At 42.2% G+C, this 22110-nt stretch overlaps 1 protein-coding gene across 8 annotated transcripts in view; it reads left to right on the top strand.

Annotated features, from left to right (window-relative positions):
* The window catches only part of PHF8 (PHD finger protein 8), a 107877-nt gene that overhangs the window by 21698 nt on the left and 64069 nt on the right, over positions 1 to 22110 (top strand). For all 8 annotated transcript variants that reach the window (XM_055376519.1, XM_055376516.1, XM_055376517.1 and 5 more), the window contains 8 exons: positions 985 to 1070; positions 1461 to 1569; positions 5677 to 5837; positions 6762 to 6903; positions 8942 to 9128; positions 12218 to 12380; positions 20790 to 20877; positions 21211 to 21317. In XM_055376519.1, coding sequence (XP_055232494.1) covers positions 985 to 1070; positions 1461 to 1569; positions 5677 to 5837; positions 6762 to 6903; positions 8942 to 9128; positions 12218 to 12380; positions 20790 to 20877; positions 21211 to 21317 — 1043 coding nt within the window. The remainder of the gene's footprint in view (positions 1 to 984; positions 1071 to 1460; positions 1570 to 5676; positions 5838 to 6761; positions 6904 to 8941; positions 9129 to 12217; positions 12381 to 20789; positions 20878 to 21210; positions 21318 to 22110) is intronic.

The raw sequence follows: 22110 nt of genomic DNA, 5'->3' as shown, positions 1-22110 counted from the left end.
CTTGTTCTGTCACCCAGGCTGGAGTGCGGTAGCACAGTTGTGGCCCACTGCAGCCTCAATCTCCTGGGTTCAAGGGATCCTCCCAGCTCAGCCTCCATGCTCAGCTAAATTTTTTTGTTTGTTTTGGTAGAGATGGGGGTCTCAATTTGTTGCCCAGGCTGGTGTTGAACTCCTGGGCTCAAGTGATCCTCCTGCCTCGGCCTCCCAAAGTTCTCGGATTACAGGAGGTATGAGCCACTGTGACTGGCCTAGGTGTTTAATTTTAGCAAGAATTTATTTGGAGGGCTGCTGGTGCCTTCCCTAGTAAGGGAAGGTTGAATTTTGTGAGATTACCACCTCATATACATGCAAAGTCACATTTTCAAAATTAAATCTTTTTAAGTCTTTAAAATATGAAATAAGCAACAGATGTTTATTGTAGGAAATTAGAAGCACAGATAAGATAAAAAGGATTATCTGTAATTTTTCATTTAGAACTACTGTTGACTATAAATTTTTTTTTAGTCTTTTTCATTTAATAAAGTATCTCAAGTTTAAAAATTAGGTTATAAGGCTGGGCGTGGTGGCTCACACCTATAATCCTAGCACTTCGGGAGGCAGAGGCAGGTGGATCACTTGAACTCAGGAGTTTGAGACCAGCCTGGCCAATGTGGTGAAACCTTGTCTCTACTAAAAATACAAAAAATTAGCCAGGCATGGTGGCACATGCCTATAATCCCAGCTAATTGGGAGGCTGAGGCAGGAGAATCACTTGAACCCAGGAGGCAGAGGTTGCAGTGAGCCATGATCACACCACTGCCTAATACAGTAACCCCTAACCACATGTGGCTGCTGAGCACTTGAAATTTTAAATTTTATTTAATTTTAATGGATTTAAACATAAATAGCCACATGTACTTAATAGCTGTTCTACTGGACAGCACTGTTCTAGACCTCATAAAAAATAAAATTTCCATAAACCTTGGCTGTTTTTCTCTTTTTCAGTTGTGTTGGTGTTGAAGAGGAGAAGGCTGCTGACATTGACCTCTACCACTGCCCCAACTGTGAAGTCTTGCATGGGCCCTCGATTAGTAAGTAGATCTTAGTGTTTCCTAGAGAAGACAATCCAGAGGAGAGACAAAGGAAAGGAAATTTGGGGGAGTGATTGCTTTTGCCTGAGCACTTCTGATTCTTCTTCCTCAGGAAATAGCAGAAGCCTATGCAGGCTCCACAGGCCAGCACCTATCTCACTGAGAGGACAGAAGTTCATAACTTCACCTCCCTCCCTTCCTAAGGCTTATCTAGAGAAAGTACCCATCCATCTTCACCAGGAACTTTCCTGAATCTATGAGGGCCTCATTGACTCCAGATGCTCCAAGGGGTGGTTAGATTGGAAGAGAAGGATCTGCTGAGGCCTTTGTTCTTGGTATCATAGCTCATGACCGTTCTGACTCACAATCTCTCATGTTTTTCTGGCTTAGTGAAAAAACGCCGTGGATCTTCAAAGGGGCATGATACACACAAGGGGAAACCAGTGAAGACCGGGAGCCCTACGTTCGTCAGAGAGCTCCGGAGTAGGACTTTTGACAGGTGAGGAACCCTGCCTCCAGGGGCTGGTGAATGCCAGGGCTCTGGGAAGCTGGAACTCACCTCTTCCCAGCTTTCCCAGTGGCTGTCCCATTAGGAGCTTCCCCAGTTTGTGAGTATCTTCAGGGCTCTGCAAATTCCTTCTGGTTTGGTCAATTTCTGGAAAACTTTTGGTAGTTGGGAGGCAGTATTCACCTAAGTTAGATACTTACATTCATCCAAGGAATGCTGACTAGAAGGAGTCTTAGGATCAGAAAGTTTGATTCTCTCATAGAGAAGAAGAAACTCTTTTAATATAAAAAAATTATTGGTCATATATCTCTTTTATGATCGAAAAGAGGTTTTATCTTTTTAAAATTAAGCTGGCCTTGTTAAAAGTAAATTACATGAAATAAGCAAAAATAATGAGTTAAAAAAAGGAACAAAGCATTCTCCTTTGCTTGGTTTTTTAATTCAGTAGACCATGTTCAGGTTTTTTAAAAATAATTGCAACTTTGATTTTAGATTCAGGAAGTACATGTGCAGGTTTGTTTACGTGGGTATATTGCATGTGTGAGGTTTGGGGTGCAAATGGTCCCATCACCCAAGTAGTGAACATAGTACCCAGTAGCTAGTTTTTCAGCCCCTTCCCTACTACCTCCCTCCCAACTTGAGTGGTCCCCAGTATCTATTGTTCCCATCTTTGTCTATGGGTACCCAATGTTTAGCTCCTACTTAAAAGTGAGAACAAAAGCAGTATTTGATTTTCTGTTCCTGCATTAATTGGCTTACGATAATGGTCTCCAGCTGCATCCATGTTACTGAAAAGGACATGATTTCCTTCTGTTTTATGGCTATGTAGTATTCCATGGTATATATGTACCACACTTTTCTTTATCCATTCCACTGTTGATGGGCACCTAGTTTGATTCCATGTTTTACTATTGTGAATAGTGCTGCAGACGTATCAGTGCATTCGTCTTTTTAGTAGAATGGTTTATTTTCCTTTGGGTGTAAATCCAGTAATGGGATTGCTGGGTCGAATGGTAGTTCTCTTTTAAGTTCTTTGAGAAATCTCCAAACTGCTTTCCATGGTGGCTGAACTAATTTACATTCCCACTAACATGGTATAAGTATTCCCTTTGCTCTGCAGGCTTATCAGGATCTGTTATTATTATTATTTTTTTTACTTGTTTTCAGGTTTTCTGTAACCAAAGTGTTAATTGGAATAAGTGTTCCTTCAACTTAATGTTTCTTGTTTTATTTGTTTATTTAAAGGCAGAAACTTCTCCTCTCTACTCTGGACTCCTCAGGTTCCTTCTCCAAAGTCAACCCGTTATTTGTAGATCCTTTCAGAAATGGTTTTTGCATATACAAACATAGATTTTTTAAATTCCTTTTTTTGACACAAATGGAAACAACTATATATTGTTCTGTATCTTGCTTTTTTAAAAAAAAATATATTTGAGATCAATCCATAATAGCACATACAGATGTTCTTTTTCATGGCTGTTTAATATTACGTTGCATGGTGTAACATTTATTTAACCAGTCCTCTACTGAGGGACGTTTAAGTTGATTCCAGTGTTTTGCTATTAGAAAGAAATACATTAATGAATATCTTTGCACTTAAGTTTTTGCATACGTTGCCAGTTACATCCATAGTGGCTATACCATTTCACATTCCCACAGATAATGTGCGGAGGGTGCCGATTTTCCTATATCCTAGCCAATATTTGTTTGTTTGTTTGTTTTATTTTATTTATTTATTTATTTTTGAGACGATGTCTCGCTCTTGTCCCCCAGGCTGGAGTGCGATGGTGTGATCTCGGCTCACTGCAACCTCCGCCTCCTGGGTTCAAGCGATTCTCCTGCCTCGGCCCCCCGAGTAGCTGGGATTACTGGCGCCTGCCACCACGCCCGGCTAATTTTTGTATTTTTAGTAGAGACGGGGTTTTTACCATGTTGGCCAGGCTGGTCTTGAAGTCCTGACTTCAGGTGATCCACCCGCCTTGGCCTCCCAAAGTGCTGGGATTACAGGTGTGAGCCACCACGCCCAGCCACCAATATTGTTTATTATCAATTTTTTTTTGCCTTTCTGATAAAATAAATTGTGAAATCCTGCTGTTCCCACTTGTACTTCTTTTCTTTCTTTCTTTCTTTTTTTTTTTTTTTGAGGCGGTGTCTTGCTTTGTTGGCTAGGCTGGAGTGCAGTGGTGCAATCTCAGCTCACTGCACCCTCCGCCTCCTGGGTTCAAGCAATTCTGCCTCAGCCTCCCAAGTAGCTGGGATTACAGGCACACACCACCATGCCCAGCTAATTTTTGTATTTTTAGTAGAGATGGGGTTTCACCATGCTGGCCAGGCTGGTCTCAAACTCCTGACCTCAAGGGATCTGCCCGCCTTGGCCTCCCAAAGTGCTGGGATTACAGGTGTGAGCCACTGTACTCAGCCCACACTTGTATTTCTTTAATTATGAAGGAAATAAGTAGATTTTTTTTTTGAGACAGGGTCTCATTTGAGACAGGCTGGAGTCCGGTGGTGCAATCACCACTCACTGCAGCCCTGACCTCCCTAGCTTAATCCATCTTCCCACCTGCGCTTCCTGGGTAGCTGGGACTACAGGTGTGTGCCACCACGCCCAGCTAATTTTTTTTTTTGTATTTTTTGTAGAGACGGGGTTTTGCCATGTTGCCCAGGCTGGTCTCCAACTCCTGGGCTCAAGCAATCTGCCTTCCTTGGCCTCCCAAAGTGCTGGGATTACAGTTGTGAGCTACTGCACTCAGCCTTAGATTTCATACATTTATAAACCAGCTTGATTGTTTTCTCTGTGAACTACTTGCTTGTTTGATAGGCATTCTGTTGTGTTACTATTAGTGATTTATAACAGCTTTCTTGGAGAAAATTTTAATTTCTATATGGTTAAGTTTATTACTATTTTTAATGACTACTGGGTTTTTCCCAGGTTTTTCTACTCTTAAAGCTTTATTTTTTGGAATTTAATCTTTGGACCATCTAGGATTATGTAAAGAATGAGATAGGCAGGCCAGGCACAGTGGCTCACGCCTGTAATCCCAGCACTTTGGGAGGCTGAGGCGTGCAGATCACCTGAGGTCGGGAGTTCAAGACCAGCCTGACCAACATGTAGAAATCCCCTATCTACTAAAAATACAAAATTAGCTGGGCGTGGTGGCGCATGCCTGTAATCCCAGCTAGTCGGGAGGCTGAGGTAGGAGAATCGCTTGAACCCTGGAGGCAGAGGTTGTGGTGAGCCGAGATTGTGCCATTGCACTCCAGCCTGGGCAACAAGAGCAAAACTCTGTCTCAAAAAAAAGATAGGCATTGAGCTTGAGCTTAATATATTTGTCCCAACACAAGTTGTCAGAGTTGTCAAATACAAATCTTTCCTCCACCATGATTTAAAAGAAAACTGTTTTCTGCACCTTGATTTAAAGAAAACTATTTTCTTTCTTTTCTTAAAAAAAAAAAAAAAAAAAAAGACAGGGACTCTCTCTCTCACCCAGGCTGGAGTGCAGTGGCATGTTCAAAGCTCACTGTAACCTCAACTCCTGGGTTCAAGTGATCTTCCTGCCTCAGCCTCCCAAGTACGTAGGACTGTAGGCCTGCACCACCATGCCCTGCTAATTTTGGATTTTTTTGTGGAGATGGGTTTAGAAATGATGCCCAGGCTGAAACTCATTAAGTATGCATGTTGAGAAAGTTGTTGTATATGCATGTTGAGAAAGTTGTTGTAAAAATGTTGTTGTTTTGTTTGAATCAGTCTTTTCTCTTTGACAGTGTTTTAAATTGGGTAGTGCTGCTCTTGGTTTGAACGAATCTGTCAAACTTGTCAGATGTGTCTTTTCTTTCTGGCCAGGCTATTGACTGATTTCTTCTTGTCACCCAGAGAAGAGCACCATGTTGGCAGAATACTCCCCACCTCTGCCAGTGACCTGGTCTCTTGCCTTGGACAGATCATTTCTTCCCTGGCAGATGAGGTTTTTGCCATTAGTTGCCAGCTCACATTAAGTCCCCTCATAAAAACCCCACCTCTTGGGTGAGTGGCAGCCTCCAATAAGGCCTTTAGTGGGCAGGACCTCAGGCTCAAGCTTTCTCTCCTGCGGCCCACAGCTCAGATGAAGTGATTCTGAAGCCCACTGGAAATCAACTGACCGTGGAATTCCTGGAAGAAAATAGCTTCAGTGTGCCCATCCTGGTCCTGAAGAAGGATGGGTTGGGCATGACGCTGCCCTCACCATCATTCACTGTGAGGGATGTTGAACACTATGTTGGTAAGACACTGCAGACCCTTTTAACTGTAACATTGTTCATTCCTGTCAAGATCTGTGTCCCTTCCCCTCCAATCTGTTTTTGCATTTCCTCTGTAACCATCTTGGGAATCTCAGGTGAAATGCCTTGTCCAAAGTCATTCTTTGGCAGAGATAGAGTCAAAATCCTAGTCTCCTCTTTGTTCTCCTTTCATGCATTCACTCATTCGTTTATCAGAGACAGGGTCTCGCCCTGTTGCCCAGGCTGGAGTACAGTGGCGCGATTAACTCACTGCAGCCTCCACCTCCTCCTGGGCTCCAGGGATCCTCAAACCTCAACCTCCTGAGTAGCTGAGACTACAGGGATGCACCACCATGCCTAGCTAGTTTTGTTTATTTTTTGTAGAGATGATGTCACACTATGTTGCCCAGGCTGATCTCCAACTACTGGGCTCAAGTGATCCTTCTGCCTCGGCCTCCCAACTGGGATTACAGGCGTGAGCCACCACGCCCAGCCCCTTCTCCTTTTAATAGTCCATAAAACCCTAGGTTGAGCTCCGTTTTTTACCTGGGAAGTTCTAGGGATCATTGTCTGTCTTCTGTTGAAATGAGAAAGCTTTTGACTGTTGTTCTCACATGCCACTTGTTGTCTGGGCATGAGTTTCTGGGGAGAGGATGAGAAGAAATGGAGAAGCAAGGCCCAGGCAGATGGACTACTATGTGTGAGGCTGTGTGTCTGGTAGTTCCATTGCCCTAGCAGGGCACATAGATCTAAGGAAAGTGCGATGGGTTCCTTCCCCTGCCCCCCAAACAAACACACCCATATACATACAGTGTCAGTGGAGAGAAGCTTTGAGTGTAAGGCCATTCTAGGGACTGATGAGGGGACAAGAGGGTCTTCCACAGTCCCTGAGACTACTTGGTGCAGAACCTATCTCTTTACTCCAGGTTCTGACAAAGAGATTGATGTGATTGATGTGACCCGCCAGGCTGACTGCAAGATGAAGCTTGGTGATTTTGTGAAATATTATTACAGCGGGAAGAGGGAGAAAGTCCTCAATGTCATTAGTTTGGAATTCTCTGATACCAGGTAAGAGGTGCAGGAATAACAAAAAAACCTGACAAAGTGCCTGAAACTTGTGTGATATATCTAGTGTATATTCGTGTTTCTCTCTTTTTTTTTTTTTTGAGACGGAGTCTTGCTCTGTCGCCCAGGCTGGAGTGCAGTGGCACGATCTTGGCTCACTGCAACCTCCGCCTCTTGGGTTCAAGCAATTCTCCTGCCTCAGCCTCCTGAGTAGCTAGGATTACAGGCGCCCGCCACCATGCCTGGCTAATTTTTGTATGTTTAGTAGAGATGGGGTTTCACCATGTTGGCCAGGCTGGTCTCGAACTCCCTACCTCAGGTGATCTGCCCGCCTTGGCCTCCCAAAGTACTGGGATTACAGGCATGAGCCACTGCACCTTGCCTCGTGTTCCTTTCTCTTCTTCCTGGTGGTTTCTTCCTTTGGGATGGCGAGCTGGGTTATATTTTCTAGGGTAGCTGCTCAGGTTGTAACAGTTGAGTCATATTTCTCCTCCACAGTTTCTAGCATTGGATAGATTACATAGTAGCTATTTTAATTAATTTTTGTCTCCTTTTTCAAGACCTTAGGACACCCTTCTTTGACCTTTTCCTCCTATATACAACAGTGCCACAGTCACTGTGTAACTGGTGGGATAGGTCCTCAGTTCCTGGAAATAGATTTACTAAAATTACCCCCATGTAGGTTTCTTACATTTAAAAAGAAAAAGAGAAACCTATTTACCTTTAAATGATTCTATCTGGACTCACACACACAGTAGATACGTTTATAGTCTTCTCTTTGGGTCAGAAATGTGGGAAATACCAAGAAATCATAACGTATCTTTTTGCCCTTAGGAAACTTACTGTCTGATTATTTACATTTTTAACTTTTAATTTGTAGATTGATAGGAAGTTGCAAAAAAGTGTACAGGGAGGTCCTGTGTACTCTTTAGCCACTTTCCCTCAATGGTAACGTATTATGTAATTACGGTACAATATTAAGACCCTTGCTGTTGTGTTTTTTTTTTTTTTTTTTTTTTTTTTTTTTTTGAGACGGAGTTTCGCTCTGTCACCCAGGCTGGAGTGCAGTGGCACGATCTCGGCTCACTGCAAGCTCCGCCTCCCTGGTTCACGCCATTCTCCTGCCTCAGCCTCCCGAGTAGCTGGGACCACAGGCACCTGCGACCACACCCGGCTAATTTTTTATGTTTTTAGTAGAGACGGGGTTTCACTGTGTTAGCCAGGATGGTCTCGATCTCCTGACCTCGTGATCCACCCACCTCGGCCTCCCAAAGTGCTGGGATTACAGGTGTGAGCCACCGCGCCCGGCGCTGTTGTTTTTAAGATGCAAGGTTAAACAACCTGAGAGTGTTTAAAAACTGTGTTTGTTTGTTTATACTTCACTTCATCCTGAAAGACTATTCAAGGTAGCTTACAGAGATGTGGAGAAGCCAAAAAAAAAAGAGAGAAAATTAGAACAAAAGTGAAATAAGATTGGGAAATAGAATGCATGTGGTGGGTGCTCAGCACACTTCCCGTTTGGTGGAGATAGACTATAGAGTTTTCAGTGAATTTCCTGAAGGTCAGAACAAAGAGAGGAGTGTAGTATTGTAAGATTTGTGGCTTTACGTAGGATAAAAGCAACAGATGTTTCAGAGAAACATTTCTTTACCCGGAACTGAGCCCTGTGAGGTTGCTCTAGTGGTTTCTCATAAAGAAGACACTATGAGATGGGGATAGTGCAATAACTTCTATAATCCACATGCCAAGTGAGTAGTCTGGAGTGGGGCTGGGGAGCATGAGCATTTAGTGGAGGAAATGAACACCTTTGACTGGAGAAGCCTGTGGAGCTGGGACTTGGGACTTCTGGAGATGAGTAGAATGAGGATACTGACCAGACTTACAGAACAGAAATAAGTGTCCTATGTGCCTTTGGGGATTCTGTGGAGGGAACTTGTTCTCTGACTTATCTGACCCTAACTGAACTGTGGGGTATTTTATTCAGGCCTCAGTCTTCTCTTCCTAATCAGCTGACATCTTCTCTCCACCCCTTCCTTGGTAGACTTTCTAACCTTGTGGAGACACCGAAGATTGTTCGAAAGCTGTCATGGGTCGAAAACTTGTGGCCAGAGGAATGTGTCTTTGAGAGACCCAATGTACAGAAGTACTGCCTCATGAGTGTGCGAGATAGCTATACAGACTTTCACATTGACTTTGGTGGCACCTCTGTCTGGTACCATGTACTCAAGGTAGGAATGCGCATGGCTTCTGGAGGCAGCCAGGCCTTGAGCCTCCCTGTACGTGTCACATGGCAGCACAGAAACATTTTGAATCAGTTTGATTTACATTTTGAATAAAAAAAATTTGATTTGGCTGGGCGCGGTGGCTCACGCCTATAATCCCAGCACTTTGGGAGGCCGAGGCAGGCGGATCACGAGGTCAGGAGATTGAGACCATCCTGGCTAACACAGTGAAACCCCATCTCTACTAAAAATAAAAAAAATTAGCCGGGCGTGGTGGCAGGTGCCTGTAGTCCCAGCTACTTGGGAGGCTGAGGCAGGAGAATGGCATGAACCTGGGAGGTGGAGCTTTCAGTGAGCCGAGATTGTGCCACTGCACTCCAGCCTGGGCGACAGAATGAGATTCCATCTTAAAAAAAAAAATTGATTCAAAAATGTTTGACGAATCAAACATTTTTGAATAATAGCAGATGCCTGAGGTTTTCCTGGTTGTTACCTTCTTTTTTGTTGTTGTTGAGGCAGAGTAAAAACAAAGATTTTATTTATTTATTTATTTGAGATAGAGTTTTGCTCTGTCACCTAAGATGACAGTTGCCAGTGCTGGACTGCAGTGGCTTGATCTCAGCTCACTGCAACCTCTGCCTCCCGGGTTCAGGCGATTCTTCTGCCTCAGCCTCCCAAGTAGCTAGGATTATAAGCGCCCACCACCACGCCTAGCTAATTTTTGTATTTTTAGTAGAGACGGGGTTTCACCATGTTGGCCAGGCTGGTCTCGAACGCCTGACCTGAAGTGATCTGCTTGCCTCCACCTCCCAAAGTGTTGGGATTACAGTCGTGAGCCACTGCACCCAGCCGTTCTTACCTTCTTAATTGAACCAATTTATCCTCATACCAGCATGTATGGAAATGTCCACATTTACTTTGGAAATTCCTGGTAACATGAGAAACTTCCCTTTCTCCAACATTATTGAGGTATAATTTATATACTGTAAAATTCATCCATTTTAATTGTACAATTTGATGAATTTTGTCCATTGTATATAGTAATTTAACTGCCACCACAGTCAAGATAAAACCTGTATGAGAAGTCTTTTTAAAGTCAGGATTTCCATAGTTTCCTTTTTAGTAATTGTTACAATTTTGTAATTAGTGTATTGTCAGTGACTATGAAGGATTTTTGAGATCTGGAAAACAAATTTCTTAAATGATTTTGGTTTTCACCATTGTTCAGATTATTTAGTTTTCTTTTTTATTATTATTATTTTTTTCTTAGAAACAGAATCTGTCTCTGTCACCCAAGCTGGAGTGCGGTGGTGCAATCATAGCTCACTGCAGCCTCTCACTCCTGGGCTCAAGGGATCCTCCCACCTCAGCCTCCTGAGTAGCTGGGACTATAGGTGCATGCCATCACTCCCAGCTAATTTTTTTTACCTTTTTTTTGAGACAGTCTCTCACTTTGTCACCCAGGCTGGAGTGCAGTGGCATGATCATGGCTCACTGCAGCCTCGACCTGCTGTGCTTAAGCTGTCCTCCCACTTCAGCCTCCCAAGTAGCTGGGACTACAGGTGTGCACCACCACTTCTGGCTAATTAAAAAAAATTATTTTTGTAGAGACTAGCTCTCACTATGTTGCCCAGGCTGGTCTCAAACTCCTGAGCTCCAGCAGTCTTCCCACCTTGGCCTCCCAAAGTGCTAGGATTACAGACGTGAGCCACTGTGTCCAGACAATTTTTTTACTTTATTTTTTGTAGAGACAGAGTCCCACCGTGTTGCCTAGGCTGGACTCGAACTCCTGGGTTCGAGTGATCTTCCTGCCTCAACCTCCCAAAGTGCTGAGATTTCAGGCTTGAGCCAACATGCCTGGCCTAGTTTTCTTATCAGAAAAGTCAAAGGAAAGAATGGAAAACTTGGATTGTGGCTCTTGTCCAAGTGATCACAAGTCCTTACCTAGTTGTTTCCATTGGTTTATCATTTAGAAATTAGAATGTGTAAATGAAAGTGCTATTATGCAAATGTTAGGTTTAACTCTTTTATTTTAAAATAATTTCATATTATAGAAAAGTTAAAAAAATAATGGGAAGAATGTCTGTCTGCCCTTCCCCGAGATTCCTCAAATGTTACCATTTTATTATATTCTCTCTCCAAAACAAACACAATAAAATGGTTATGTATATATTTTTTTCCTGAGACATTTGTGCATAGTTAAAGACATAATATTCCTTTATATCTTAATAATTCAGTTGTAGTTCTTAACTACAAGTTTGTCTTAAAACTTTGTCTTAAAAACAAAGACAAAGTCTTATATTTATAGTTATCAAAATCAGGAAGTTAACATTGCTATACTAGTACCTAATCTACAGACCTGATTCAAAATTCTCCAGTTGTACACCTGATATTTCTAGTGTTACTTTTCTACATTGAAATTTATTATTGTGAAATACTGGTTAAACCAATCATGCTGTGAGAATATATTTGTGCTACTGGGTTTTTGTTTCTTTTTTTTTTTTTTTCTTTTTTTTTGCCAAATTATCTTTCTGGTGTTTATCCAGGCAAAACACAATTAGGAAATAAATGTTCTTCCAAAAGATAATCACATAACATATAATCTTCCAGAAGTCCTTGGGCGATTACTGAACTTTTAAACTTTTATTAGCTTTGATTGCAGGTGTGGGAAGGAACACTCTGTAAATGGCATTTGAAGGCAAATTCAATTTTCTTCTCATCAGTAATGTGGCCTTAAATTCTCCTAAGGCTACTAGTATTGATCTACTCATCTGTAGAGGCCATTCTTTATTTGGCATTGTGTCTAAAATAAGAACACTTGGTGTACATTTGTCTTAACTTGAACAATTTTGTTTGAAATGCCCTTTCCAATTTGTTTTTGTCAAGTTTATAGAAACTTAAAAGTACAAAAAGCAAAGTGACCTTTTGAAGTTTTCCAAATCCACAAAGAAATGATAATTGGATGGGTTTGGGCAAGAACTCTGGCATATTGCCATCGTTTTGGAGCATGGGAGAAATACCCCTTTGGAGTACCTGTTAAGGACTTTTCTGGAAACCCTAGGTATTTTTGTCACTTCAACCTCTTTTTGTTTCAGGGTGAAAAGATCTTCTACCTGATCCGCCCAACAAATGCCAATCTGACTCTCTTTGAGTGCTGGAGCAGTTCCTCTAATCAGAATGAGATGTTCTTTGGGGACCAGGTGGACAAGTGCTACAAGTGTTCCGTGAAGCAAGGACAGACACTTTTCATTCCCACAGGTCTTCCCTTGGGTGCTTCTGGGAGGGTTTGGGGAGGGTGGAAAGAAGAAGGGAGCTTTTGGCCCCACAGCGTATTAATCTGATTACGTGGGATGTCTTTCTCATATCAGCGAAAGGCGCAGAACTGGGCTTCAAGAAATTTCATGTGGTAGTCAGTGGGCAGCATGGGTCACCTGGGGAGGCTGAAAGTGGGGAATGTCCAGGAGGAGGCTGATGGACTTCTTTGTCCTGGGTTGATGTCATCTGGGTGAACAGAGAACATGACTCTAAGCCCCGTAACTCTAGGAATAGTGCCTGGGAGGCTGGCATTCATTCTAGGCTCTAAGTCAGAATGACCTGTGGTGGGGATAGTGCTTTTTTTCCCTAAACAGTTTGTACCTGGGCTTCACTCTTAGAATTATGAATTCTTAGGTCTTGGGTGGGATCTGAGTATATTTATTGTGAAAAAATCCCCCAGTTGTCTCAATTTGGGGAGAGTTGACATCTTTACTTGATTGGGTCTTATATGAATACAGGGTATCTCTCCATTTATTTAGATTTTCTTTGATTTCTTTAATCAGAATTAGTGTTAAATTTTCTTAAAATGTGTAGTAGAATTCTCTAGTGCAATCACATATGCCTGGAGATTTGTTTTCTTGGGAAGTTTTAAATTAACATTCAATTTAAAAAATCTTTAAGGTTATTCAGATTTTCTATTTCATATTAAATAAGTTGCGATCATCTGCTCTTCAAGGAATTGGTCTATTTAATCTAAATTGTCAAATATATGTGTGGAGTTGTTCATAGTGTTTTCTTTTTTTTTGAGATGGAGTTTCACTCTTGTCGCCCAGGCTGGAGTGCAGTGATGCGATCTCGTCTCACTGTGACCTCTGCCTGCCTCCCAGGCTCAAGGGATTCTCTTGCCTCAGCCTCCTGAGTAGCTGGGATTACAGGCTTGCACTACCACGCCTGGCTAATTTTTGTATTTTTAGTAGAGATGGGGTTTTACCATGTTGGCCCTGGCTGGTCTCGAACTTCTGACCTTGACCTCAGGTGATCCACCCGCCTCAGTCTCCCAAAGTGCTGGGATTATAGGCGTGAGCCACCACACCCAGCCATAGTATTTTCTTATTACCCTTTTGATATCTTCCAAGTCTCTAGTGGTATTCTTTGTATCATTCCTGACGTTAGTTATTTGTGCTTTCTCTTTTGTTTGTGTCAATTTTCTATAGGTTGGTCAATTTTATTGATCTTTCCAAAGAGCCACTTTTTTTTTTTTTCTGAGACAGAGTCTCACTCTGTCACCCAGGCTGGAGTGTAGTGGTGCGATCCCAGCTCACTGCAACCTCTGCCTCCCAGGTTCAGGTGATTCTCTTGCCTCAGCCTCCTGAGTAGCTGGGATTACAGGTGCCTGCTGCCACGCCCGGCTAATTTTTGTATTTTTGGTAGAGTTGGGGTTTCACCGTGTTGGCCAGGATGGTCTTGATCTCCTGACCTCATGATCTGCCTGCCTTGGCCTCCCAAAGTGCTGGGATTACAGGGGTGAGCCACCGCACCCGGCCCACTTTTGGTTTTATTGATTTTTCTCTGTTGTCTTTTTGTTTTCAGTTGTGTTCATTTCTGCTTTTATCTTTATTTTTCCTTCCTTCTGCTTGCTTTGGGTTTATTTTGTTCTTTTTCTAGTCTTGAGATGGGAGCTTAGTTTATTGATTTCAGGCTTTCCCTAAATTTCCCTCTCAGCATTGATTTAGGTGTGTCACACAAATATTGACATGTTGTATTTTCATTAAGTTAAATGAGGTTTTGAAAAATTGAGATACATCTTAAATATTGTAAAATTTACCATTTTAAAGGGTACAATTCAGTTCTTTGTATATTTACAAGGTTGTGCAACATCACTGCTATTTAATACCAGAGAATGTTCATTATGTTATTTATCTACTTTTTGAGATGGAGTCTCACTCTGTTACCCAGGCTGGAGTGCAGTGGCACGATCTCGGCTTACTGCAACTTCCGCCTCCCGGGTTCAAGTGATTCTCCTGCCTCAGCCTCCCGAGTAGCTGGGACTACAGGCTTGTGCTACCACACCCGGCTAATTTTTGTGTTTTTAATAGAGATGGGGTTTCACCATGTTGGCCAAGCTGGTCTTGAACTCCTGACCTCAGGTGATCCACCCGTCTCAGCCTCCCAAAGTGCTGGGATTACAGGCGTGAGCCACTGTGTCCGGCCCGAATGTTCATTGTTTTTTAAAAAAACCCTATACTCATTAGCAGTCACTCTTTATTCATTTGTCTGCCAGCCCTTGACAACCCCTTTTTCACTTCATTTGTGTATGGATTTGCCCTTCTGAATATTTCATATAGATGGAATGTTGTAATATGTTGTCTTTTGTGTCTAGCTTCTTTCACTTGTAATGTTTTCAAGAATCATCCATGTTACAGCATTTATCAGTATGTCCAGGCTGGAGTGCAGTGGCGCGATCTTGGCTCACTGCAACCTCTACCTCCCAAGCTGAAGCGATTCTCCTGCCTCAGCCTCCCGAATAGCTGGGATTACAGGCACCTGCCACCACTGCCTGGGTAATTTTTGTATTTTTAGTAGAGATGGGGTTTCACCATATTGGCCAGGCTGGTCTCGAACTCCCAACCTCAGGTGATCCACCCACCTAGGCCTGCCAGAGTGCTGGGATTACAGGCGTGAGCTACTCCTGCTCCCCGGCCAGTGCATCTTTTTTTTTTTTTTTTTTTGAGACGGAGTATCGCTCTGTTGCCAGGCTGCAGTGCAGTGGCGCGATCTCCACTCAACTGCAACCTCCGCCTCCCAGGTTCAAGCGATTCTCTTGCCTCAGCCTCCCGCATAGCCGGGACTACAGGCATGCGCCACCATGCCCAGCTAATTTTTGTGTTTTTAGTAGAGGCGGGGTTTTACCATGTTGGCCAGGATGGTCTCAATCTGTTGACCACGTGATCTGTCCGCCTCAGCCTCCCAAAGTGCTGGGATTACAGGTGTGAGCCACTGCGCTGACCACTTTGTTCTTTTTAACAGCTGAATAATATTCTGTGGTGTGGATATGCCACCTTTTGTTTATCCATTAGTCAGTTGATAGACGTTTGAGTTGTTTGCACTTTTTGGCTGTTATGAATAGTGTTGCTATGAACATTCGTGTACGAGTTATTGTGTGAACATAAGTTTTCATTTCTCTTGGGTATATATCTAGGAGGGGAATTGCTGAGTCATATGGTAACTCTGTGTTTAACTTTTTGAGGAACTGACAAACTGTTTTCAAAGCAGCTGCATGCACCATTTTATATTCTCAACAGTAATGTATGAGAATTTCAGTGTCTTCACATCTTCCCCCAATGCTTATTGCTGTCTCTTTATGATTATAGCCATCCTAATGGGCGTAAAGTGGTATCTCATTGAGGTTTTGATTTCTGTTTTCTGGATGACCTTTGATGTTTAACATCTTTCCAAATGTTCATTGGACACTTGTATAGTTTTTTTTTTGGAGAAATATCTATTTAAATCTTTTGCCCATTCTTTAATTAGATTGTCTTTTCATTGTTGAGTTATAAGAATTTATATACTTTGGATACTAGACTTTTACCAGATATATGATTTGCAGATATTTTCTCTCATTCTTGGGGTTGTCTTGTCGCTTTTTTAATAGTGTCCTATGAAGGACAAAAGTTACAAATTTTGATGCCCAATTTATCTATTTTTTTTCTTTATTTGCTTATGCTTTTGGTGTCTAAGAGGCTTGCTTAATTCAAGGTCATGAAGATTTATGCCTATGTTTTCTTCTAAGCATTTTATAGTTTTAGTTCTTACATTTAGATCTTTCATCCATTTTGATTTATATTGATTTTGTACATGGTATGAGGTAAGGGTCCAATTTCTTTCTTTTGTATGTAGTTCTAGTTGTCCCAGAACCTTTTGAAAAGACTGTTCTTTCCCCATTGAATTGTCTTGACACCTGTGTCAAAAATCTATTGACCAAAGGTAAGGCTTTATTTCTGGACCTTGAATTCTATTCTGTTGATCCTTCTAACAGTGTCACACCATCTCAATTATTGTACATTTGTAGTAAGTTTTGAAATTGGGAAGTGCCAGTGCTCCAACCTTTTCTTTTTCAGGATGATTTGGCCCCTTGAATTTTTTTTTTTTTTTTTTTTGAGATGAAGTTTTGTTCTTGTTGCTGAGGCTGGAGTGCAATGGTGCGGTCTCAGCTCACTGCAACCTCAGCCTCCTGGGTTCAAGCGATTCTCCTGCGTTAGCCTCCCGAGTAGCCGGGATTACAGGCACCCATCACCATGCCCGGCTAATTTTTTCGTATTTGCAGTAGAGACGGGGTTTCACCATGTTGGCTCAGCTGGTCTCGAACTCTAGACCTCAGGTGATCCACCTGCCTTGGCCTCCCAAAGTGCTGGGATTACAGGCGTCAGCCACAGGGCCCAGCCGGTCCCCTGAATTTTCATAAGAATTTTTTGGTTCAGCTTTCATATAGGTTTTCTAGTTATTTTGTAGTGTTTGCTCTAAGTATTACTTTGTACATACATAGCATATCACATTCTACTAGTATTTACATATTACCTGTTTGAGGGAAGAGTTGAAACAATACCTCTTTTTTTTGAGACAGAATCTCATTCTGTCACCCAGCCTGGAATGCAGTGGTAAGATGACAGCTCACCGCAGCCTTGACCTCCCAGGCTCAAGCAATCCTCCCACCTCAGCCTCCCAAGTAGCTGGGACCACAGATGTACACTACCACGTCTGGCTGATTTTTTTAGTTTTAGTGGAGATGGGGTTTTGCCATGTTGCCCAGGCTGGTCTTGAACTCCTGAGCTCAAGTGATCCACCCACCTCGGCTTCCTAAAGTGCTGGGATTATAGGCGTGAGTCACCGCACCGGGCCCAAAACCTTACCTCTTTTTACATCCCTTTATCCTTCGCATTTTTCTACAATTAGTCATGTTTTACATTTTTCCATGTATTTGTCTTAAATATTTCTCTTCATACATTGATTATGAGATTGACGTGCTACCCGCTACACCAAGAGGGCTACTATCCTCTGCGTATGTTGAGAACTGTATCACAAAGTTTTATAATTTTTGCTTTCCCTATGAAACATAATTTAGAAAACTCAAGAGAAGGAAATTCTATGGTATTCACCCATGTTTTTACTCATCTATTTATTCTGTTTTCCTCTCTGGTGTTTAGAGTTTCAGGGTAGGTCTACTGTCGACAAGTTCTTAGTTTTTTTCCATCAGTAAATGTCTTGATTTTTTTTTTCTTTCATTCCTGAAGGATATTTTTCTGGATAAAGAACTCTGGGTTAATAGTTCTTTTCTTTCAACACCTAAAGAATGTTTTGCTGTTTCGTTCTGGCCTCTGTGGTTTCTGATGAGATTTTGGCTATCATCTGAATTGTTTTTCCCCTATAGATAATGTATCATTTCTTGATGCTTTCATTCTTTTTTTTTTTTTTTTTATGTTTTCTGCAATTTGGCCATGCTGTGTTTTTTTTGGTGTGGATTTCTTTGGGTTTATAATGCTGAATGTGTTCACTGAGCTTCTTGAATGTGTAGGTTTATGTCTTTTGCTGTATATGTGAAATTTTTAGCCATTATTTCTTTTTCTTTTTTTTTCTTTGTCTTTCTTTCTTTTTTTTTTTTTTTTGAGAGGGAGTGTCACTCTGTTGCTCAGGCTGGAGTGTAGTGGAGCGATCTCAGCTCACTGCAGTCTCCGCCTCCCGAGCAGCTGGGATTACAGGCTTGTGCCACCATGCCCTGCTAATTTTTGTATTTTTAGTACAGACAGGGTTTCACCATATTGGCCATGCTGGTCTTGAACTCCTGACCTCAGGTGATCTGCCTGCTTTGGCCTCCCAAAGTGCTGGGATTACAGGCATGAGCCACCGCGCCAGGCTGCCGTTATTTCTTGAAATACTTTTTTAGACTCATGCTCTAACTTCTGCTGGATCTCTGATTACATGAATGTTTTGTATCTTGTCTTAGTCCCGCAAGTCCTTGAGTTTATTTTTCTGTGTCTTTTTTCTCTTTGTTCAAGTTCAGATTGGGTAATTTTGGTTTCTCTGTCTTTGCATTTTCTGTTTCTTTCTTCTGTTGTCTCCATTCTTCTGTTGAGTTTGTCAATTGCATTAATTTTAGATACAGTATTTTTTTTTTTTTGACACAGAGTCTCTCTCTAGCGCCCAGGCTGGAGTGCAGTGGCGTGATCTCAACTCACTGCAACCTCTGCCTCCTGGGTTCCAGTGATTCTCCTGCCTCAGCCTCCCAAGTAGATTACAGGCGCGCACCACCATGCCCGGCTAATTTTTATATTTTTAGTAGAGACAGGGTTTCACCATGCTGATCAGGCTGGTCTGAAGCTCCTGACCTCGTGATATACCCACCTCGGCCTCCCAAAGTGCTGGGATTACAGGCGTGAGCCACCACAGCTGGCTCAGATACAGTACTTTTCATTTCTAAAATTTTCTTTTGTTTCTTGTGTATTTCTTTGCTGAGAATTTCTATTTCCTATTTTTGTGTCAAGCATGTTTGGAATTGCTCACTAAGGTATTCTTATGATGATTTCTTATGATGATTTCTTTCAAATTCTTGTTACATAATTCTATATTTGTCTAACCATATATTGTCTTATATATATTGGATTGTCTATTGCTTTACAAGTCTGTTTTTCTCTTCAATTATCAATATTATTGATACGATTTCATTGGTTTTTTAGAATGTTTAATACATGGTGAGGCAGGTCATTCACTCCCACCCAACTCCCACCCCCATCTGCTTTTCTCTTTTATAGTTTTCTGTTCCCAGGCATTTATTCATCCATCTTTGAATCCTTTGCCTGGTCTAGTCCCTAATGACTTTTCTATACTGGGCATTTAGTAACTGATGGATTGAATTTGCCCATTAGTGGTTTGAGTTAATTAATTGACATCTTGGTAGAAATGCCCACACACCGGGTGCAATCTACTTAGGGCCGCAAGCATTGAGTGTCTACTGTGTGCCCTGGCATTGGGCTAAGTGCTAAGGACAAAAGATTGATAGGCTGTTTCAGTATAATATTCTACTAGCCACAATAGCACCAATAGGGGTATTCACCACTAGTTTTGGAAGCACAGAGAAGAGCGCTTAGTCTAGCCATAGGTTTGTGAAAATCTTAGGAGAACAACACTAGAAGGGTGAGTAGGGATTAACTAAGAAAAGAAAGACAGGAATGGCATTTCAGACATAGGGAAAGGTGGAAGAAAACCAAAACTGTGTGAAGCAGCTTATGGATACTAGAGCTTAAAGAGCAAGGGCTGGGGTGGATGAAAGTGAAAAGGTAGGCCGACTGAACTTACCACAGAGGCGATTGAGGGCCATTGAAGGTTTATTTAGTTTCTAATGAAATATTTCAGATGTACCAAAAGATATAAAGAACAATATAGGCCGGGCGCAGTGGCTCACGCCTGTCACCGAGGCTGGAGTGCAATGGTGCTATCTCGGCTCACTGCAACCTCCGCCTCCCGGGTTCAAGTGATTCTCCTGCCTCAGCCTCCCGAGTAGCTGGGATTACAGGTGCCTGCCACCATGCCCAGCTAGTTTTTGTATTTTTAGTAGAGACGGGGTTTCGCCATGTTGGTCAGGCTGGTCTCAAACTCCTGACCTCAGGTGACCCACCCGCCTCAGCCTCCCAAAATGCTGGGATTACAGGCATGAGCCACTGTGCCTGACCCTAATTTATATTTTAGATATATCGCTTAGGAATGGATCTGAAGGATAGATATGAGATTATTGTAGAGCAGTGGTTTGCAAACAGTCGGTATTCCTTTATACTCTTAAAAACTATTAAGGACCCAGAAGAGCGTTTTATTATGTGGTTTATATTTATCAATTTTTACCATATAAATTAAAATAGAAAATTTAAAAGTACTTGTTAACTTATTAAAAAATAATTATAAGCCCATTACATGTTAGCATAAATAAAAATTTTTTATGAAAACTGTTTTCAAAAATGTTTAGTGGGAAGAGTGACATTGTTTTACATCTTTGCAAATCTCTATAATATCTAGGTTAATCAAAAATTGTTAGAACCCCAGATCTGCTTTTGCTTTCATTCTGTTGGATGTCACATCATGTACTTCCTGGAAAACTCCACTGTATACCCATGAGAATAAGGGTGAAAAAGGCAAAGAACATTATAATATTCTCGTGAATATAGTTCTGAGTGGCATCTCAGCTTCTCTGAAAGAGTCTCAGGGAGCCTAAGGAATCCTTGGACCACACCTTGAGAACATCTGGTGTTGGGAAGCCAGTTTGGAGGCTAACTGCTCTTAAGGAGTTGGATTTGAGATGAGAAGGTAGTGGAGATAACCAGAGGAAGAAAGGCCCTCTTCCAGCTTTGATTTTGCCTTGTTACACTGCAGGGTGGATCCATGCTGTGCTGACGCCTGTGGACTGCCTTGCCTTTGGAGGGAACTTCTTACACAGCCTTAACATCGAGATGCAGCTCAAGTGAGTCCTGAAACTGTGGTGATTCTATGTTGGCCATTCCTGTCTGCTAGAGTGAGGAGTATAATGTAGAAGGAGGGGAGATGGCCGGAAAGGAATGGTTCCTCGTTCCTGATCATGTTCAGCTGAAGATTAACACCTTTTCTGCACTTACTAGTTATTTGACTTTGGGCAAGTTATATAACCTTTGAGCCCAAGTTTCCTAATGTATAAAGTCAGATCTTGCAGAGTCATTTTGAGGATTAGAGATACAAAGCATCCAGAACAAAACCTGATTCATAGTAGGTGCTCAGTAAATGAATCCTTGTTTTTGTTGTTGGTGTTTCCTCCTTCTAGAGCCTATGAGATTGAGAAGCGGCTGAGCACAGCAGACCTCTTCAGATTCCCCAACTTTGAGACCATCTGTTGGTATGTGGGAAAGCACATCCTGGACATCTTTCGCGGTATGGAGCCCTTTGCCAACTGTCCTTTTTGCCCCTCTCCCCTGAGTGAATGAGTATGTGTGTATGTGTAAGTAACGCAGTCAAGACATGATACTATTTCATTACCAGAAAGATCTCAGTATATAAATTAAAATCATGTTGTGTACCGTAAATATGTTCAATTTTTAAAAAGTGATAATTAGTGCTTTAAAAAAAATCTCCCTAGTGCTACCCGCCCAGCCCCTAGCCCCTTCTTTTTTGAGATAGGATTTCACTCAGTCACTCAGGCTGGAGTGCAGTGGTGTGATCATGGCTCACTGCAGCTTCAAACTCCTGGGCTCAGGCAATCCTCCTGCCTCAGTTTGCCGAGTAGCTAAGACTACAGGCATGGGCCCCCACACCTGGATAATTTTGTAAATTTTTTGTATGAACAGGGTCTTGTTATGTTGACCAGACTGGTCTCAAACTCCTGGCCTCAAGCGATTCTCCCACCTCAGACTCCTTTTGCTGGGGTTACAGGCATGAGCCACAGTACCCAGCAATGCTACACCTTTATAGTCCCTTTATAGTTTCACCCACTCTCCTCCCTTGTACCATCCGTAACTTCTGGAAACCACTAATCTGTTTTCCATTTCTATAATTTTGTCATTTCTTTTTTCTTTTTTTCCGAGACACAGTCTCACTCTTGTCACCCAGGCTGGAGTGCAGTGGCGTGATCTTGGCTCACTGCAACCTCCATCTCCTGGGTTCAAGCTTTGCCTACCTCAGCCTTCTGAGTAGCTGGGATTACAGACACCCGCCACCACACTCGGCT

Source organism: Gorilla gorilla, chromosome X (assembly GCF_029281585.2).
Source record: "Gorilla gorilla gorilla isolate KB3781 chromosome X, NHGRI_mGorGor1-v2.1_pri, whole genome shotgun sequence".
Lineage (NCBI taxonomy): Eukaryota > Metazoa > Chordata > Mammalia > Primates > Hominidae > Gorilla > Gorilla gorilla.
This window is presented reverse-complemented; position numbering and strand designations above follow the sequence as displayed.